This window comes from Gracilinanus agilis, chromosome 3 (genome assembly GCF_016433145.1).
Source record: "Gracilinanus agilis isolate LMUSP501 chromosome 3, AgileGrace, whole genome shotgun sequence".
Classification (NCBI taxonomy): Eukaryota; Metazoa; Chordata; class Mammalia; order Didelphimorphia; family Didelphidae; genus Gracilinanus; species Gracilinanus agilis.
In genome coordinates this window covers 459,189,566-459,210,015 of record NC_058132.1, presented here as the reverse complement: position 1 = coordinate 459,210,015, position 20,450 = coordinate 459,189,566, and the positions used below count along the sequence as shown (strand labels likewise).

Here is a 20,450-nt window from a genome sequence, read left to right as displayed (position 1 = left end):
CTCAGTACACACACACACACACACACACACACACACACACACACACACATATTTGTATGTATATGTATATTGACCCAGGCTCTCAGTACATATATATAAATATATACAAATATACAAAATATATAAATATATTAAATATATGAATATATTAACTATATATAAATATATATAAATATATACATATATACATATATATGTATATCTTGATAAACAAGTTATCTGGTAAAGTCACTTAGACATTTTATCCTAACTGAAGAAAAATAGCATTTGTGATCACAACTTACTGGTACTAGTACTGTTTGATTTAGGCCCATAACAATTGGATCATAAATTGCAGAATAAAATGGCCCCAGTGATGAATAACTGTTAATAATTCACTAAAAAGGAAAACTTAACTAGTTTTTGGAAAAGGTGATTTCAAAGTAAAAAGAATTATATCCAATGGAATCTGATCTGTATTTTCAAGGGGATCTTTTTCTTATTTAAACTGGTTTAAAACTTTATTATTTTCTTGTGACGATTTTGAGGGTAGTTGAATGGGTCAAGTGATGGAAGAAGGAAGAAGAAAAAGAAGGATAAAAGTTTGTGGAGGAAAAAATGTATATGTATATATATATATATTTTTAATCCTTAATAATATTGTTACCTATAGTTCCTCTTAGGTAATTTCTTCCCATGATACAAATATAGAAAGGGAAATAGAGATAGATATGTGTGTATACTGTTATAATTATGGGAGGCATATACACTCTAGATTACATTCTTATATTGTGATCAAATAAATGATAAGCATACAGATGTCAAACTGGAGGGTATCCCCAAAATCTTCTTTACCACAGGATCATAGAATTGAAGCAGAAGAGGATGTTGGGGGCCATTGAGTCAAACCACCATAAACTGATGCTCAGAAAATCTCATTGATAGAAGCAGAATTTGAACTCAGGTCTTCTTGACTTCCTTAGATTTTGAAGGGATGATGGATACCATCTGGTCTGGTTCTTTTTTTTACAGATAAGGAAACTGAGGACTAGAGAAATTGAGTTGATTCAGGTCACACAACTAAAGTTAAAGGTAGTGCTGGTGCTACAAGCAAGGTCTTCTGACTAATTCCCAATATAGAAGTCTTTCTACATGTTTACCCCACCTCCCACCCCCCAAGTCTTCAGCCAAACATATACTGGGAACTTTTTTGAATAGGCTACCCTATTGGATTTTTAAAATGTAACTCTTGACTTTCTCCACTATTTGTATTTGGAAGTACCAGTGTCTCAGTGGAGTATGACCTCAGCCTTCAGGGATATGGATCATTTCTGTTCCCTCCTTTCTTCTGGATAGAGGCAGAACTGAATCCTTCCCAGGCCTTTCCTACCTCTTCCCTCTGAAAGGGGCTTAGGGTGTGAACCAGATATGTCTCCAGATAGACTAGAGTTAGTTTTCTTCCTTTCTCCAGTCAATCTGGAGATTTAATCAGCCAACACCTGTTATAACGGGGTGCTTTTTATCCTCTGAGGAATATAATGGCCCCTACTCCATGTGATCCACTGGGCCTTAAAGATATAAGAGATTTAGAAAAAAAATCAAGCAATGAGCTTAAGAGAAGAATGTGGGACATTTCATTTTTTCTATCAGTGCCTCAGACCCAAACATACATGCACAAATTCTAACAGGACCAAATAAACAAAAGTTCTCATTTGCTAGAATATTCTTCCTAGCCACTTTAAAATTAAGAAGAGTGAATACAGAGCCTTCAATAAATAACAAATAATGAACTCTATAGATTTTTCTATTATGATAAGTTAAAGAGAAACCAAAAGAGAAGAAAAGGTGATCATAAGGCAAGGAACAGATTTGTATGTATGAAACATAAAAATGCAATCTTAGTATCTACCAAAACCCAGAGGGACAAAGCAGAGGTATATTTACTAATACTAAAATTAGGATTTGTATAAATTATATTATTAGTTTTTGTTTAGTTTAGTAGTTTAAGTTAGTAGGTTTTAATACTTAATGTAGTATGAAGTAATTTATTCTGTGAATGGTTGACTACAATTCTAAAAAGAGATAATAAAAGTTTTACTTCAAAAAAATCAAACAGGCCTACATATACACACACATTTTTTTAAATTTTATATATTATAAAGGACCATACCCTTTATATTGGCCCCAAGTGGCATAATGGACAGAGTGCCAGACCTAAAGTCACGAATACTCATCTTCCCAAGTTTAAATCCAGCCTCAGACACTTGCAATGTGATCTTGGTCAAATCATTTAACCCCATTTGCCTCAGTTTCCTCCTCTGTAAAATGAGCAGGAGAAAGAAATGGTAAACCATTCCAGAATCTTTGCCAAGAAAACCCCAAATGGGGTCATGAAGAGTTGGATAGGACTGAAAAACTGAACAATTACGGATGTATATTGTGGGTGTGTGTTGGGTCATAAACATTTCAAAAATTTGTAAATACCAGTGATGGGCAAACTTTTTAAAGAGGGGGGGGTCAAAGGAAAGGAAATGCTCATCTGTCAGTCTGTTTCTAAGATGTCTCTTTCAAAGTTTCATTGTATTGTATCCTACTCATTGTATTCATCAGATTAGGAATAATGTCACGCAGCCAGATATAAAATTTTAGGGGGCCACATCTGGCCCGTGGGCTGTAGTTTGCCCATCACTGGTATATACACATAGAAAGTTTGATTATTCCTATGTAAATTTCAGAAGTATAGAGTCTTAATTAAAATTATCTCTTTTTCCTACTTAATTTCTTATTAGAAAGTAGAGAGGGTCATTTCTTACCTCATAAATAAAAAAAGTCTTCTTTCATGGGAAATATCCCCATCTTGTGGATTTAAAAGACATATTAAATTTTTACATGATAGCTATCCCTTCTTAGTATCTAGGATTCCATAGTCCAGGTAAAACTGATTTAAGAACTACATCTGGGCCATCGACGAGAACTTCCCAACCCGTAATCTAATGGGAAAAAAAACATAAAGAGAAATATTGCTTTTCTATTATTTGTGACTTTTTTCCTAAAGTTTTTCTTACAGAATTTTGTATTTAAAGGTAAATTTCTGTGAAATAATATTGAACCATTTCAGCAGAATATAGGCAGGGGTTAACAAACTAAAGACCAAAGGTCAAATTCACCTCTTTCTATCTCTGTTTTAGGAAGGCCTATGAGCAAAGAATTGTTTTTATATTTTTAAATACAGGAAAACTATTTTAAAAATGTAAAAAAACATTCTTAGTTCACAGGGTTAAAGAACCATGAGCCTTTGACAATCTGTTAGATATATTTAAAAAAACTTCATTCAAGTAGAAGCAGGAAGTCTTATCAGACAAGGATATATAAATAATAATTTCTTCACTGAGTGGGATATTTGACTCAATGACATCCATGAACCTTTCCCAGTCTGCAAATCAGTGGGCCTTTAAATCACCAGAACCACTCACCTGAGGACTCTACCAAGTAAGATAAATGCCTTTAAAGAATTCTTGCCAAAATTTCACATCATAGATTAATGGCTTCTCTCTTCACAGATTCTTTCTACAAAGTTTTAAATATATTTAAAAGGAACATATCCTTCATAATGGTGCCAAGTGGCACAGTAAATAACATGCCAGACCTGGAGTCAGGAATATCCCTCTTCCTGATTTCAAATCTAGTCTCAGACACTTACTAGCTGTGAGACCCTGGGCAAGTCACTTAACCCTATTTGCCTCAGTTTCCTCTTCTGTAAAATGAGCTGGAGCAAGAAATGATAAGCCACTCCAGTATTTTTGCCAAGAAAACTTCAAATGGGGCCATGAAGAGTTGGACACAACTGAAAAATGAATAACAAATTGTGTGTATATATATCACTTGGAACTAAGGGCTATTATGTTGTGTGTATATGTGTGTGTGTTTCTATATATCTTTATATATGTGCGTGCTTTCATTTGTAGCATGTTTTAAGCACTGTTTTGTGGTGAGTGATTTTAAAAGTTAGCAAACTTGATTTCTTGTTGTCACCAACTATTTTAGTTATTCCTGAAAATTCTGTGAAGGAAATCTCCCAGATCCCTGGAACCATCAAAGACACCATCAAGAAGTTGCTTGCTCATAAGAACAGTGTAAAAAAGAATGAAGAAATAAAGAATGTGATCCCAGAGCCTGCTGGAACGCCAACTACCAAGGTTCTGTTGCAGCCATTCCATTATGAAGACAGCATTCAGGTTGGTGGGACCTATGATAGAAAGGTGAAAGAACACGGAGATACCAGGAGAGAAGATGAGCCAGAGGAAGGACAGCTTGATTTCAGGAACCAAATTGATCCTGAGCATAGCCTTAGAGGAGATGTGTTCTGTGAGTATCATTTTTGTTTATTTTTTTATGAGATCTTTGTATTCTGGGCACACTTAAGAAAATACATTAGGACCTCATTTTTGTGAACTCATCACATGCAAATTCAGATATATACAATTGGCAATCAAAAAATAAAGGCAGAAAAATACATTTTAATTACAATTTAATAAAATTTATATTAAAAAATTGTACAAATTTAAATTTGTACTAAAATTTTAATAAAAAATAAAGGCAGAAAAATACATTAAATAAAACATTTTAATTACACACTAAATCTGCAGCTTTTCCCCATACAGCATAGAGTCTCTCAGCAGTTCACCCAACCATGCCCTTTCTGGCTCCCAGAAGCACTAGCTTCAGTCATTGTTTTGCACTAAACATTAACTCCTGCATCAATCTTTGTCAGGAGTTCTCACTTGTAGTAAGTCATGTCTACATCAGAGCAGTGCTTCTCTTTATTTCATTAATACTATTTAGTTATTAATAATGGCCTCAGAGTCCAAAAGTAGTGATGCTGGTAGCTCTGATAAGCCTAAGAAAAGTTGGAAAGTGCCTAGGTATATTCATAAAAGAAATAGCTATTAAATAATGTAGTTTGTTGTTATGTGAGATTTCCAATTTACGTAAAGGGTCTTGGAATTTATTAGTCACATAAAACAAGGTCCTACTGTACATGCGAATGAAGAAGGCACCAGTCATCCCAACCACAATATAACAAGACCTTTAGCTCATAATCCAAAAGGCCCCTTTCTAAAGTTGAGCTATTTTCATCTCTTGTTAGTTAGAAAAAGGAGTTTTTACGATGAAAAATCAAACCAAATAAAATATACATCTATTGTCCACCCACTTTTTATCAGCAGTATTCTTTTTACAAATAAAAATAATAACATCTTGACTTAGAGGCCAAGAATTTATCCATTCTGCCACCTCATACCAGTAAGACAAGATGACCTTCCTCTGACACCTACTGGCTGTTTGATCATGGACAATTCACTTAACTCACCAGTGCCCCCCAGATGACAGCCACTCATTTGCATTGGCAAAAGGAAAAATTGGTAGATATTTATATAACACGTTAAAGTTTTCAGTGTGCTTTTTACATCTTATCTCATTTTGATCTCACAATACCTATGAGGTAGGTTTTAAAATTTTAATGAGAAAACTTTAGGCAGCACTGTCACTGGAGTCAGAGTACCTGAGTTCAAATTTCATTCTGTTATTTCCTGCTTGGCAACCAAATGGCACAAAGGATAAAACACTGGGCCTGACATCAGGAAAACTTGAATTCAAAACTGCCCTCATATTTTTGTTAGCTCTGTGTCCATGGACAATTCATTTACCCTTTGTTTACCTCTATTTTCTCATTTATAAAATGGAAATAATAATAGCACCTACCTCTCAGGTTGGATTCATTTTGAGTACAAATCGAAATATAATTTTCTCACCTTGTTTTTATTGATTTTTTTAAAAATATAGCTAATATAGAAATATGTTTTGCATGATTTCACATTTATAATAATTTTCTCACTTCATTTTTATTGATTTTTTTTAAAATATGGCTAATATAGAAATATGTTTTGTATGATTTCACATTTTAAAATGATAGATTGCATGCCTTCTCAGTGGAAGTAGAAGAAGGTAGGAGGGAGGGAGAGAATTTGGAACTCAAAATTTAAAAAGAAAGGAATGTTAAACAATAAATTTTGTTATTGTTATTAATATTAGTAGGGATGTATGGGGTTTGGGGGTAGGACTAGCACTGTGGTGTGAGAGCTTGCCAAACTCTTCTTAGAACTGTTCATCCTCCTTTGGCATCCACGTTTTATCCAATTCTCACTTGGGTCTCCAAGAAACTGTAGCATTCATAGTAGTTACACCCTGGTAAAACCATCTTGTCAGGTAGACTAACTCAACTAAGGATAATTAACAGGACTCCAACCCATTTGTGAGTTAGGAAAGTGTCTACTTCAAGTACGTAAAGACATCCCTCCAGAAGAATGGGTGGATGAGAACAATTTGTTCCAGTGGGCATGAAGATGGCCAAAGCAGACACTGTGGGGCACTTACAGCTTGGTCAGACATGGAAGACAACAAAGCCATCCATTGCATCCTGGCCATCAACAGTCTTCCTGACTTGTATCTCACCACTGGACTTGGATGACTCCAGAAAAGAGTGAGGATAACGACTTTGTGCCATCCTGCCTCACTTAAATCCAATTCACTACCAAGTGAAGTTGTCACCCCATCATGTCACTGGTCCTCTTCAAAAGCAAAGGAGAACAAAACATTACTTTGTGGCTACTTTACCTTTCTGAGGCCTCAATTTCCTCATCTATAAAATGAAGGAGTTAGGCGGGATGACCTCCACGGTCCTTTCTAGCTCTAAATCTGAAATTATATGAGCTCATTATATGAATCCCAGTGATTTGTGGATGAGTTTAATAATGTTCTATTATTAAATCACATTCATTTCTTGGTATTTTAAAAATTCAAGAATCAAAAACATGGCATAGTAAAGAGTATGCTGGTATGGAACCAGGAGACAAGGCCAAATTCCAGTTGGTACAATTACGAACCATAAGACCTGGAGTAAGTCACAACCTCTTAGAAGCTCAATTTTCTCATCTATAAAAAGTGGATCATAATCCTCTCACAACCTATCTCCCTTGACATGGTGAAGAAAGTGCTTTGGTTATGATCAAAATTATCTTCAGAGACTGATTTAGGGTTAAGAATATAAATGTATGGATTATATCAGGTTTATTGGTTAGGCCAGCATCACAACCAATAAAATAATATAGGTCTCCAGGGCTCTCTTGGGACCAAGAATGGCCTGAGGTGGGTCAGGTAGCCTAATAAATAGATTTTTTAGGAGCTCATTAGTCAGCCTCTCCTTTGACCATCCCAAGACATCTTTCACTGGTGATAGCTAATTAAAATATTAGTCTATCCACCCCTCCCCATCCCTTCTCCCCTTCATCTATTAAACCAGATTCTGTTTAAAAGAAAGGCATTTCTTAGGATTCCCAAGGACAAAGAAAATGCAAAAAGTGACTGACTAAATGGCATCTCCGACCCAGATTTCAGATACAGAAACACATAGAAATTCTCCCAAATATGTAAGAATGAATAAGGCATAAGAAAAATAAAATTCTCCTACTTTGTAAACCTTTAGGGGCTAGATACACTATTATTTTTCTTCCAAAATAGAGTGTGGTTTTACTCACCCAGAAAGGACTTGCATTGAGTCCCAAGAAAGTCAAGAGATGCTCCTCTGTTGTGAGTTGCTCCCCTCCCTGATCTGGACAGTGTCTCTCCCCTGCTATCACAATGTGGGCAAGACCCTGGGAAGAGACAGCTCTAGATTTGTTCTGCCACAATGGTTAAACTGATATCATTAGGAAAGAATTTCTGAAGGCAGTTTAGATAAAGAAAGACAGGAGAGGTGGTATGATGGATAAAAGGTTGGTCTCTGAGTCAAGATGGCCAGACTTCAAGCCCCACCTCTGATACCTCCTCACTCTGTGATAATGGACAAGTCACTTATCCATGGCAACGGCCATTGATCTGCACTGCTAGAAGGGACTTTCTCCTCTGTAGCTACCTTTATTGATGAGATCGCAGGTTCAGAAAAAAAATGTATGGAAAATTTTCTTAATTAATCAATTAAATAATGTTTTTAAATTTAGATTTAAATTTAAAAAAATAAATAATATGGAAATAGATCTTGATCAATGACACATGTAAAACCCAGTGGAATTATGTGTTGGCTATGGGAGAGGGGTGGGAAGAGAGGAGACAAAGAACATGAATCATGTAACCATGGAAAATTTTTCTTAATCAATTAAATAAAATTAAAAAGAAATAAAAAGAAACATGAGAAAAAATATATGCTAAAAATACCACTATCATATCTATTGCCTACACCTAGGCCAACATGGGAGTGTATGATATATTGCTGCTTTTTGTGTTAAAAAATGTCAAGGAATTTTTTATTCCTTTCATTCCAAAGAAAAAAAGTCATGTTCGTTAAATAGAGAGCCAAACCTGGAAATGGGAGATCCTGGACTCAAATGTGGCCTCAGACACTTCCTAACTGTGTAACCCTGGGCAAGTCACTTAACCCCCATTGCCTAGCCCTTAATGCTCATCTACCTTGGAATTAATACATAGTATAGATTCTAAAATGGAAGGGAAGGATTTAAAAAATATATATGAAACAGCCTACAAGAAATTATGAAGGAAAAAAAGAACAGAATTAGGCAGACATTCCCTGAAGCAACAGAAATATTGTTTGAAGACTAACTTGTGTTATCTACTTCCAGAGAAAGAACTGACCAATAGAAACAAGCAAGACTTAGTTTTATTTAAACATATCTTTTAGTCAGAAGATGCTTTCTCTAGTGCAAGGAGGGGAAAGAGGGAGGGAGATATCTGGGAACTTTAATGTAACAATCAAACTAATTTTTTAATTGATCTTTCTAATAGAAAGATGAAGAAAATAGATCACTGGACCCTAAGACAGGAAGTCAAGAAGATGTGAGTTTAAATCCAGCCTCGTATACTTTCTAGTTGTGTGACCCTGGACAAGTCACTTAGCCCCTCATCTCAGTTTCCTCAGCTATGAGATGAAGATAATAATAGCAATTACCTCCCAGGGTTGATGTGAAAATAAAATGAGATAATATTTGGAAAACACTTTGCAAACCTGAAAAATCTATATAGATACTAGATATCACTGTCATTATTTAACAAACGCCCTCCATTGTCCATATGAGAAAACCAAAGATGAACAGGTCACAGTCACGCAGGTGGCAAAATGGCAGCTGGTCCTGGAAACTTAGCCCTTGGACTCCAGCTGCCATTTGTTCCACAATGACCCACTCCTTTCCTGAGTCTCTGTGGAGGCTTGGTGACTCTAAGCACAGTGGCCGCTAGGTGGGCCTGGAGCCAGGAAGACTCATCTTCCAGAGTTCCCATCTGACCTCAGACACTTCAACCTTGGGCAAGTCACTTATTCCTGTTTGCCTCAGTTTCCAAATCTGTCAAATGAGCAAGAGAAGGAAAGAGCCAACTGCTTCAGTATTTCTGCCAAGAAAACCCCAAATGGAGTCAGGATGGGTCAGATGTGACTGAAAAACAAAACAGCAACAACATCTTTAAGCTTTGAAGATGTATCTTGTCAGAAAGACGTTACCTAAATATTAAAGAAAGCATACTTTAGATTCTCAAGATGGGTAGGGTGAGAGGCAAAATACATTCTGGAGGGTGTAATAAACTTGGAATATCTTCCTTTGTTGCAAATTTATTTTAATTTTTTTAAACCCTCACCCTCCATCTTAGAATCAATACTAAGTATTGGTTCTAAGGCAGAAGAGCAGTTAGGGCTAGGCAATGGGAGTTAAGTGACTTGCCCAGGGTTACACAGCTAGGAAGTATCTGAAGCCAGATTTGAACCCAGAATCTCCCGTTTCTAGGTCTGGCTCTCAATCCACTTAGCCACCCAGCTGCCCCCTTTATTTTAATTTCTTGCAGGCAGGGCCTTGAACATTTTTCCTCTTGGTGTGCCCAGTGCCTTGCTCCTAGCCAGCTCACAGTAAATGTTGCTTTAATTAACCAAATTATGGATAATGCTTATAAATGGAAACTAGAGTGATATTACTACAAGCAATGGATTTAGCCATTTTTTAATTATTTTTTAACTTTTTTAAAATTTTCTATTTATTTGTTAGTTTTTATTTAACTATTTTTACTTTGGGAAAATCACTTCTACTCTCTGGGTATCCATTTTCTTCTTAGTAAAAATAGTTAAGTGGCACAGTGGATAGGGTACTGGGCCTGGAGCCAAGAAGATCTAAGTTCAAATTCAGCCTCAAACCCTTACTGGCTTTTGACCTAGGCAAGTCACTTAACCTCTGTTTGCCTCAGTTTCCTTATCTATGAAACAAGGATAATAATAGCATTCCCCTCCTGGAACTTGTGAGGGTCCAATAAGATAATATTTTGAAAGGGCTTAGTGCAGTGCCTAACATAGTTAACACTATATAAATATTAGCTATTATTAGAAATTATAATGATTGCTAGGCGGTACCTTTCATCTCTGGACCCAAGATTCTATGACTCGTCCATCTCCCAAATTCCAGAACTGTACAGGAAGTATTACGTATTAGTGTCATTAAGGAAGGTACAGTAAGATTTGGGACATGGAAATTGGGATGTGGCATGGATTATTCTCAAACCAGAAAACTAAGAACTGAAAATGTTTTTTAGTATTATGAGGCTATTCCAAATGGCTTAAGTAAAAACCCCCTTAAAAAGGCAAATGTGGAAAATTTACTGAAATGTGTTAATTCTCATGTGTAAATATTTTAGAAGTAAGCTAGTAAATCCTAGGGTTTGGGATTATATATATCAGGACCTTAACCCACCCAGCCTCTAATTTGTTTTGCTTTAACTAATCATTTAGATTTGCTGGAAGAGCTACATTAAGAAGTCAAGCTTTTAGCATGCTTGCTTTCATTTAATCCACTTTCAAAATGTTTTCATCTTCTTAACCACTGTCTCTGTTTTAGTTTAACATTTCAGTGGTATCCTATGGAATTTCATTAACATAGTTCTGAGTCTCTAAAAAAATACAGTATGTGCCAAGGGTTTTGAGTTACACAGAAGAGCACTAGCATCCAGAATTGGAATCTTTCCATTTAGGAAATGAGAACTGTGAGTTTTATTTTATTGACATCTTTTGTGTTTTATTCCTTAACATACATAACTTGTTTTATAATTCCATTTATTGTATAAAAAGAGAATTTCTTATTTATTCTCATTTCAGGGAGTGCAAAGCAATTACTATCTGAAACAGGGTGACTTCTCCTAAGGCAGCCCAGCAACCCTATCACCAGCTAAGGTTGGTAGGGAGAGGGAAAGAGCAATTTTATCCTCACCCTGCCTACCCAAGATTGTCCTTTAGGACTATCCTCCTAGGTAAGGAGTGGATGACCAGATCAAAAATATTCTAGCTGAGGCAGCAAGGTAGCATAGTAGATAGAGTGCCAGGTCAGGAAATGGAAGATTCAGAGTTCAACTCTGGCCTTAGACATTTCCTAGCTATATGACCCTGGGTAAGTCACTTAACCCCAATTGCCTAGTCCTTACCACTCTTCTGTCTTAGAATAGATACTAAGAAAGCAGGGAAGGGTTATAATATATATATATATATATATTTTCAAGCCACCACCACTTAAATCAGTGGTTCCCAAACTTTTTTGTCCTACTGCCCCCTTTCCAGAAAAAATATTACTTAGCCCCCTGGAAATTAATTTTTTTTAAATTTTAATAGCAATTAATAGGAAAGATAAATGCACCTGTGGTCATCACCGCCTCCCTGGATTGCTGCAGCACCCACGGGGGGGGGGGTGCCCACTTTGGGAATCACTGACTTAAATACTCAAAAGGATCTAGGATCCCATCTATTTGGGATTTCCTTACAGTAGTACAGATCACAGCTCACCCATATCTACCCATACTATTCAACTTTTATCCATGTTCTCCCAAAAGTTTGGCACAGAGAATTCACCTAGTATGTAGGAAGCTACAAAGAATACAAGAGTTATAGATCACTGAGATCCTTGCAAATAAGTCGTATCAATCTGTAGTGCTAACTGAAGTTTATATATTTCTTTGGCTTTCTTATAAAAATGGATTAATTCTGGTCATCAGGAATGTGGTTTAGCACAAATAAATCAATATCCTCTAAGGAAAGGGTGAAGGAATTAAGCATTGTGTAAGCACCTACTATGTGCCAGGTATTGTGTTTTATACATGTTATCTCATAACAATCCTAGAAGGTAGGTGCTACTATTATCCCTATTTTATAGTAGAAGAAACAGAGGTAGGCAGGGGTTAAATGACTTGCCCATGGTTACAGAGCTAGTGTCTAAGGCCATGTTGGTATGCAAGTCTTCCTGATTGCAGGCCCAGTGCTCTATCCACTCTACTGCCTTGCTTCCATCCTATAGCATGGGTAATTGAGCATTTTTCCCCCCAAAGACACTAGAGGAAAGCTGTATGCAGATTCTTTGCCTGAATATTTTGGGTTTGGGAAATTTTGTGGAATATTAAGATTAAAAACTGTGACATACTGTTAGTCAGAGGTAAATTAAGTCTCCCTAGTGCCCTGGGCACCAAAAGCCCAGGGGCTTGTCCCTCTTCCCTATCCATTTGAATTCTCTAGAAGGAGAAGGGAGAAGCAAGTCCCACCTAATTCCTAGAAAGTTGCCCAAAGTGTTCTACAGGAGCCCAGGAGATACACCATTCATATCTATGCTTCTCCGCCTTTTTCTTCCTATTTCTTCTCCTTCCGTTTCCCCCTTTCTACTATGCTCTAATGGCCCCTGAACAGTCAGTCCTCACTCTTAAAATGCTAGAGGTGAGTGGACCTAGATTCTATGGCAGACTGAGCATAGAAGAGGATACTTTCAATTGTTCTCCAAGTCTCCCACTGCCTTTATTCCTCTGGCCTTGGGGTGCCTACTGAATGATCCATCAGTGTTCCTAGAGAATGATAGAGTAAAAACAATCATGCAGATTAGCAAAGGGCTATAAATACATCTGGAAGAAATTAAACTGTCTAAAAGAAATTAGGCTATGGGGAAATAAAAATGATGGTTAAAATGGAGGGGGAAAGTCATATAGCACAAATAATCTTGGCCTTTAGGCATGTTCAAGGCTAATAGATAGTTCATTTCTGTCTCTGAGGAGACAAGTATTGGAAAAAGACTTTAAGTTAATAGCTCATCTTGTTCGTTTATTCTCAGACCTTAAATAGTCCTGACTTGGAGAAAAATGAAAATGGATTGCAATAATAAAGGGAAATAACAAACCTTACAATTCTTTGTGCCCCCTTTTAAATAAAGGCCAGTGCCTGAGATCGAGTTGAACCGGATAGATGATTTCTAAGGTTTCTTCTAGTTCTAAATCCTGTGATTAATGACATCAACCAAGACATATTCTTCCAATTGGCTTCCTTAATAGAAGTCCACAGGACTAGCCAAGATGAGGTTTTTTAAAATGCAGTTCCATTTAGAGAAATAAATATTTTAAAGGAGCAAGATCCAACTCTTGGAAAGGATAATTTGAGCATAATTCTCTATCATCGAAAGAAATGATTTCCAGGAATGGAATACTTATTGAAGTAGTTAGTATATCAGGAATGACAAACAAGACACACACTATAAAACATCATGACTTGCTTGAACCTTTTTCTGGCCTACTTGCTAGAGTGCCTAATGGTTGCATAGATATAGGCAGTCTTCCTGTGGAACATAGATACGTTTGCTGCAATGCACTGCAAGGCATCAGCCTACCATATCTATATTGGTTCTCATTACTCGGTCCTAAACCTACCATGAATTGACCCAGCTGGAAAAGTGGATCCTGAAGGATCACACTTTCTTTTTTTGAGCTGCTGTCTTGGCTCTGTCAAACTAACCAAGTAGTATTGTTTAAGTGATAAACAGCTGCTTTCAATTCCTAACTCCAGTCATCCTTTCTACCTACTGGTTCCTCCACTGATTTAAACAGTGCCTAGGATTTAGTGCTCAATCAAGTTTAAAAAAAACACCACATTTATTAAGCACCTCTTCTTCTATGTCAGGTATCATGCAAGGTTCTGGGCATACAAAGAAAGAGAGAAAGAAGCCCCTGCTTTCGAGGAGTTCACAGTCTATAGGGGAAAACAACACACAAACAACTCTGTCGGGGCAGCTAGGTGGCTCAGTAGATAGCCAGGCCTGGAGTTTTCCAAGGTTCAAATCTGGCCTCAGATATTTCCTTGACTCTTGTCAAGTCACTTAATCCCAGTTGCTTAATACTTACTACTTTTCTGCCTTCGATCCAATACTTAATATTAATTTTAATGGAGAAGGGCAAGGATTCTTTTTAAAAGATAAGAAAAGAAAAAATTTATGTGCCAACAAAATAGGAATAGGATAAATTGCTAATAATTTCAGAGGAAAGGTACTAAGATTAAGGAAGATCAGGAAAGGATTGTTTGTTTGTTTTGTTTTGTTTGTAGAAGGTGAGATTTTACCCAAGGCTTGAAGGAAGCCAGGGAAGTCAAGAGGCAGAGATGAGGAAGGAGAGAATTCCAGGCACGGGGGTAGAGGGGTATGACCAGTTGATTTCTCCTTCCATTGAAGCATCTCTGCTCAACTCTCTATTATCCATATAGGAATTCTCTATTTTGTGAAATATATAAAGCAAATTTATAATGCAAGGTTAGTTTCTCTCTGGCACTTGCTTGTTTCGGGATGACATCTTCCAAACTATCAGTTCATTTTTATTCAGGGTCTACAGATTATTTTTTAAATACACTTTATATTTTTTATTTTAAATTTATTCATTTGTTTATTAGATTAAAATTCCCAAGTAACTCTTCCATACTTCCCTCCTTTCCCTCCCTGTACTAGAGAAAGCATTATTTGATAAAAAGATATATGTATATATAAAACTATGTCTTGCTTATTTCTATTTATTGATTTTTTTCTCTGGAGGCAGGCATATATGTTATTCTCCAAACAATATTCTTTTGCTATACATAATGTTCTCTTGGCTCTATTCATTTCACTCTTCATAATTTCATACACATTTTTTTAATTAACCTGATCATCATTTCTTATAGTACAGTAGTATTCCATCACAATTGCATACCTACACTTGTTTAGCCATTCCTCAATCAATGGATGGGCATCCCCTCAATTTCCAATTCTTTGCCACCATAAAGATCTGCTATAAATATTTTAGAACATATAGCTGTGATGGTGAACCTATGGCATACATGCCAAAGATGGCATGTAGAGACCTCTCCAGCAGAGTTAGTTTCTAGAAAGGCAGAGGGATTCATGGAGCTGTTCCCCCACACACACACTCCCCACCCCCGCCTCCACCACACCTCCCCACCCTCAGTAAGTGCTGTTCTCAGGCTATGCACCTCCCTTTCTCCTGCCTCTGTCAGGGACAAGAGGCGGCTGAGGGGTGGGTCTACTCTTCTCCCCTGGACCCAGCCCCACCCCTTAAAAGATCTCCACTTTTTTTCTTCTCCACCAGCAGTCAGTCTGGGGGGGACCCTGACCCCCCCAAAGGCTCACTGCGCCCCCTCTGCCCTTGCTCCTACCCCAACATACAGGTTCTTTACCTTTTCCCTGGCTACCTTAGCAAACAAAAGCAATAGAGGTATTGCTGAGTCTAATGTATACACAGTTTTATATTCTTCAGGCATAATTCCAGATTGTCCTCCAAAATGTTCCCAGTTATTGATGCAACACTTCTGGAAGGCATTTTGGATCTATGCCCAAAGGGTGTTAAATGACTGCCTGCCCTTTGATCCAGACATACCACTGCTGGGTTTATACCCCAAAGAGATAATAAGAAAAAATATGTGTACAAAACTATTAATAGCCACGCTCTTTGTGGTGGCAAAAAACTGGAAACAAGGGTATGCCCTTAAATTGGGGAATGGCTGAAAAAATTGTGGCATCTGCTGGTGATGGAATACTATTGTGCTCAAAGGAATAATGAACTGGAGGAATTCCATGAGAACTGGAAAGACCTCCAAGAATTAATGCAGAGTGAAAGGAGGAGAACATTGTACACAGAGACTGATACACTGTGGTCCAGTCGAATGTAATGGACTTCTCTACCAGCAGCAATGCAATGATCCAGGACAATTCTGAGGGACTTAAGAGAAAGAACACTATCCACATTCAGAGGAAGAACTGTGGGAGTGGAAACACAAAAGAAAAACAATTGCTCGAACACATGGGCTGATGGGGATATTGGGGATGTAGATGCTAAACAATCACCCTAGTGCAACTATCAATAATATGGAAATAAGTCTTGATCAATGACACATGTAAAACCCAATGGAATTGTATGTTGGCTACAGGGGATTGGGGGTGAGGGAGTTGGGGGAGAGGGAAAGAACATGAAACATGTAACAATGGGAAAATATTCTAAATAAAGAAAATAATAAACAAAAAGAAGAAGAACAAGAAGAAGAAGAAGAAATAGCAATAGGAAAAAAAAGAATAATTTGTCAAGTTCTGGAGAGGAAGGTAAGAGGGGAGGAAGACAACATGAATCATGTAACCATGGGGAAAATTTTTTTAATTAAAAATAAAATAAAATACTTTGCAAACAAAAAGTTGTTCACAGTTCCACTAACAGTTCCTTAGTGTCCCCATTTTTCCACATCCCCTCCAACATTTGTTATTTTACCCTTTCATCATCTAGCTAACCTGACTACAAATAACTTTTGATAGCCTAAGGATAATGTAATTTAAAAGAATCTAATAATAAAAAATAAGAATCTAATCTTTTTAAAGTTTATTTGCCATTTCCTTCTCCTATTCCTTTTACAAATGAGAAAATCAAGGCCAAAAGGGTGAGTGACTTGCCCATGGTTATACAACTAATAAGTGTCTGGGGCCAGTTTTGAACTCTGGAAGATGAATCTTGCTGACTCTAAACCTAATACTCTATCCATTGTGCTACCTACCTTCCCCCATATAAGTGTTGCCTATTAATATTAAAGTAGAATCTCTTGACTTTAAATTCATCCATTAATACTTAGCTGAGTATCAGAATTCCTAAAAATTCTCTTTTAATCAAAAGCATTTGGCAGCCACATTATAGTTGTGCATAATTTTATAGGCATATCCATTTAAATGAAACTACTCTGACAGTTATTAAAATGCCATTTTCAGAGGAACTTTCTTTTACAACAATGTGAAGTTTTATATTTAGGTTATAATTTGCAACAGTTGCATTTGACTTCTCTTTTACTCAAGATGATAAAATGTTGTGATGATATGGACAGAAACGGAATTCTACCAAACTAAACTAAACATTCTATATAAGAAATATCTGCATATTTTCCTAATCTCAAATTATTTCTAATATCAAATATTTTTTGTTAGTCTCCAAGGTTAATGAAGAGGTTCCATTTGATCTATTCCTGGTCCAGAGAAAAGTTCCAACCTCAAAACTGGAACACAAAGGTAAAGAATTTTTCCTCCAAAATCTGCGTCTTCTCATGTGGCAGGGTTCTGTGTCTCATTTTTTAATTAAATAGTCAATGAGATCATTGTTAATGAATCACAGTGGCGTTGTGCCAGTTTGACTCTCCTGGTTGCAAATCCAGAGGATGCATCATTACCCCCAGCAATCTATTTTAACTATTACATACTTCTTTGATGAACACTAATGATTATAATTTATCAAGACAAATTTCTCTCTGTTCCATTACTCCATGCCCCAGTAGGGAAGAGAGGAAACAGGTTGGTTTAAATGAACATCTTTGGAAAAGGAGAGAATTACCCTTCCAGATTGCATGCAAACTCCATCTAACTGCATTTCACAGACAACGTAGGCTGGTCATTGCCTCTGGATCCCCAAAACCTTGTTTTCAAGTAATCCTGAGGGAAGCACACATAAAGCAATTTCCCCTACTTCTTCATTTGACCCCAGCCAGCAGTGAAGAAGGGAGTTTGACTCATAACCTTCTCTCCCAGGCTTCATTAATAAGTCCCTGATGTTGATTCTCTGATTCCTCTCAGATGTGCGCATTTCTGTCCCACATTCTCTAAGTTTATGCTAGTTTTCGTTCCATTCTGCTGCTTCTGTGTCTGCACTGGTTTTCCCTCTGTCTCCTCTGCTTTGGAATAACTTTCTTCTACCATCTAATAAGCCGTCTCTCTGCCTCCTCCAGGTCATTCCTAAAAAAAAAAAGTGTTCTGAGAAGTCTTTCCTGAAGAAACAGAGGTCTCCCGAAGACTAATGGTAGACTCCTCACAGGTCCCATTGGTCCCCTGCTTCCACCTCTCTTTCCCTGAAGTGTGTTATTTTTCACTTCTCTTTGTTAACATTTCTCTCTGCTCCCTGATTAGTCAGAAATGTGTTGTAGCTTTAAAAAATTGTTCTAAGAATCAGAAACTCACAGACTCTGGTGTTCCAGCTAGCCTTAGATTTGCTGGATCAAATGGGTGTTTCGTGGCTATGACCATAGAAAATACATCCTGGGTAGCTCAGTGGATTGAGAGCCAAGCCTAGAAACAGGAGGTCTTGGGTTCAAATCTAGCCTCAGACACTTCCTAGCTGTGTGACCCTGAGCAAGTCACTTCATCCCCATTGCCCAGTTTTTACTGCTCTTCTGCCTTAGAACCAATACATAGTATTGATTTTAAGATGGAAGGTAAAGATTTTAAAAAAGAAAACAAAAAGAAATGCAGAAGAAAAAGAATATAGCCTACAAATACAAACCAACATTTATTTTTTCCAGACTTTTCTCTTTTTTGCATACTGTATTTTATTACTTATGTGGCCGTATATGAGAAGGAAAAGAGGTTATTTGCTAATAATCTAAAATAGCTATCATTTGTATAACTCTGAAGTCTATAAAGCATTTTACATATATTAATTCCAAATGATTCTATGAGGTGGCTCCTATTATTTTATCCCCATTTTACAGATGAGGAAACTGAAACTGATAGAATTTAAATGCAGCTGTTAAGTGTATGAGGCAGAATTCAAACTCAGGTCTTCCTGACTCTGCGTCTTCCCAATACATCGTTATTATAATATGAATTTCTCTTTAGACAAGTAGGTACTTCTAATTAATTCAGTTGAACAGAATCTGGGTTCAGACATTTACTAGCTATGTGATCTGCACAAGTTATTTAATGTTACTATCTCTTAGTTTCCTTATCTGCAAAATAGGAGTAAGAAGAGGCCCTACCTCTCAGAGTTGTTGCAAGAATAAAATGTGACAATACTTATAGAGTATTTTGCCAACCTTGAAACTCTAGATAAACACTAACTATTGTTATTATTACTATATTTTATATAGCATGTCATATTATATAGTGTATATATATATATTATTACATATAATATGTATAATATTTTATTATTACAGTAGGGCTTTTTAGTCTATGTTCTTGAACTTGGATTTTTTCCTTAATATTTTAATAACTAAATTAAAATTAAATTGGTTTCCTTTTAATCTTATATATCTTATTTTATTCAAAAACATTATTCTGAGAAGGGATCCATAAGCTTCTCCAAATGGCCAAAGGGAACTATGGCACAAAAAAAAGTTAAGCACTTCTGATCTACAGCAAAGTAATAAAAAGTACTACTTCAAGAGCCAATCCTCCTAGAATGACTAAACAAATTGTAAATAACAAATTATAAAGCCTAACAAACAGGGCAACTTGGTCCTATAATTAACAAAATATAAAATTCATTTATAAAGTTCCAACTTGAGCACTATGTTTGAACAAAAAAAAAGGAATGTTATTCTCTTATAAGCTAAAATGATTGTTTTATTTTTGTTCACATAATATTAATATACCCTTTCTCCTTGGAATATGCTGCAGTAAAGAGAAGAGTGCAATATCATATTTGTGATAATGCTACCAACAATTGTTAAGAGAAGTTTATTGTAGTAGATCCTGAATATCTGGGTCCCTGCAGGGAGTAAGACCTAGGTGTTGAACTTGGATTCATTTCTTCTTTGATCCATATGAGAATTGTTGATATGAAGCTTTCTAATCTTGGCCTATGAGCCAACATTTTTTGACTTTTTGAATTATGTGGAATTATAATGTTGCTGCTAACAACAAAAAACCCCAACTCAGAGTGAGAGTTTGGCCTTAAGTGACACTGATCATCAAAAATTCAGTAGTCTATATGTCACTGGCATTTTAATTGCCATTAACTGTGCATGTAATTTAAAATAGACTAATGTTTACAAAAGATCAAATATTACATTTTGCCCTAACCTTCCTAATGGTTTTCTTAATAGATTTAAATGCTTCAGTTGACTGCAGCTTTGATCAAGGGATTTGTGATTGGAAACAGGATTCAGAAGATGATTTTGATTGGAATCCTGCAGATCGAGATAACGGTATTTAAATTACATCATTATTTTTATGCACTGTGATGCTATAGCAGTATTAAAGTAAATATAATCTTTTATTCCACCATTAGATTATCACTCTATCGCTCTTGAAAATATTTTGTGATCCTTTATATGTACTTGTGTATAT

The 20,450-nt window shown here is 36.4% G+C and overlaps 1 protein-coding gene across 1 annotated transcript in view; it reads left to right on the top strand.

Moving 5' to 3' along the window:
- EGFL6 (EGF like domain multiple 6) overlaps positions 1-20,450 on the top strand; it is a 63,940-nt gene that overhangs the window by 37,154 nt on the left and 6,336 nt on the right. The window contains exons 8-10 of the mRNA XM_044666965.1: positions 4,024-4,344; positions 17,319-17,399; positions 20,207-20,308. Of these exons, the coding sequence (XP_044522900.1) occupies positions 4,024-4,344; positions 17,319-17,399; positions 20,207-20,308 (504 nt within the window). The remainder of the gene's footprint in view (positions 1-4,023; positions 4,345-17,318; positions 17,400-20,206; positions 20,309-20,450) is intronic.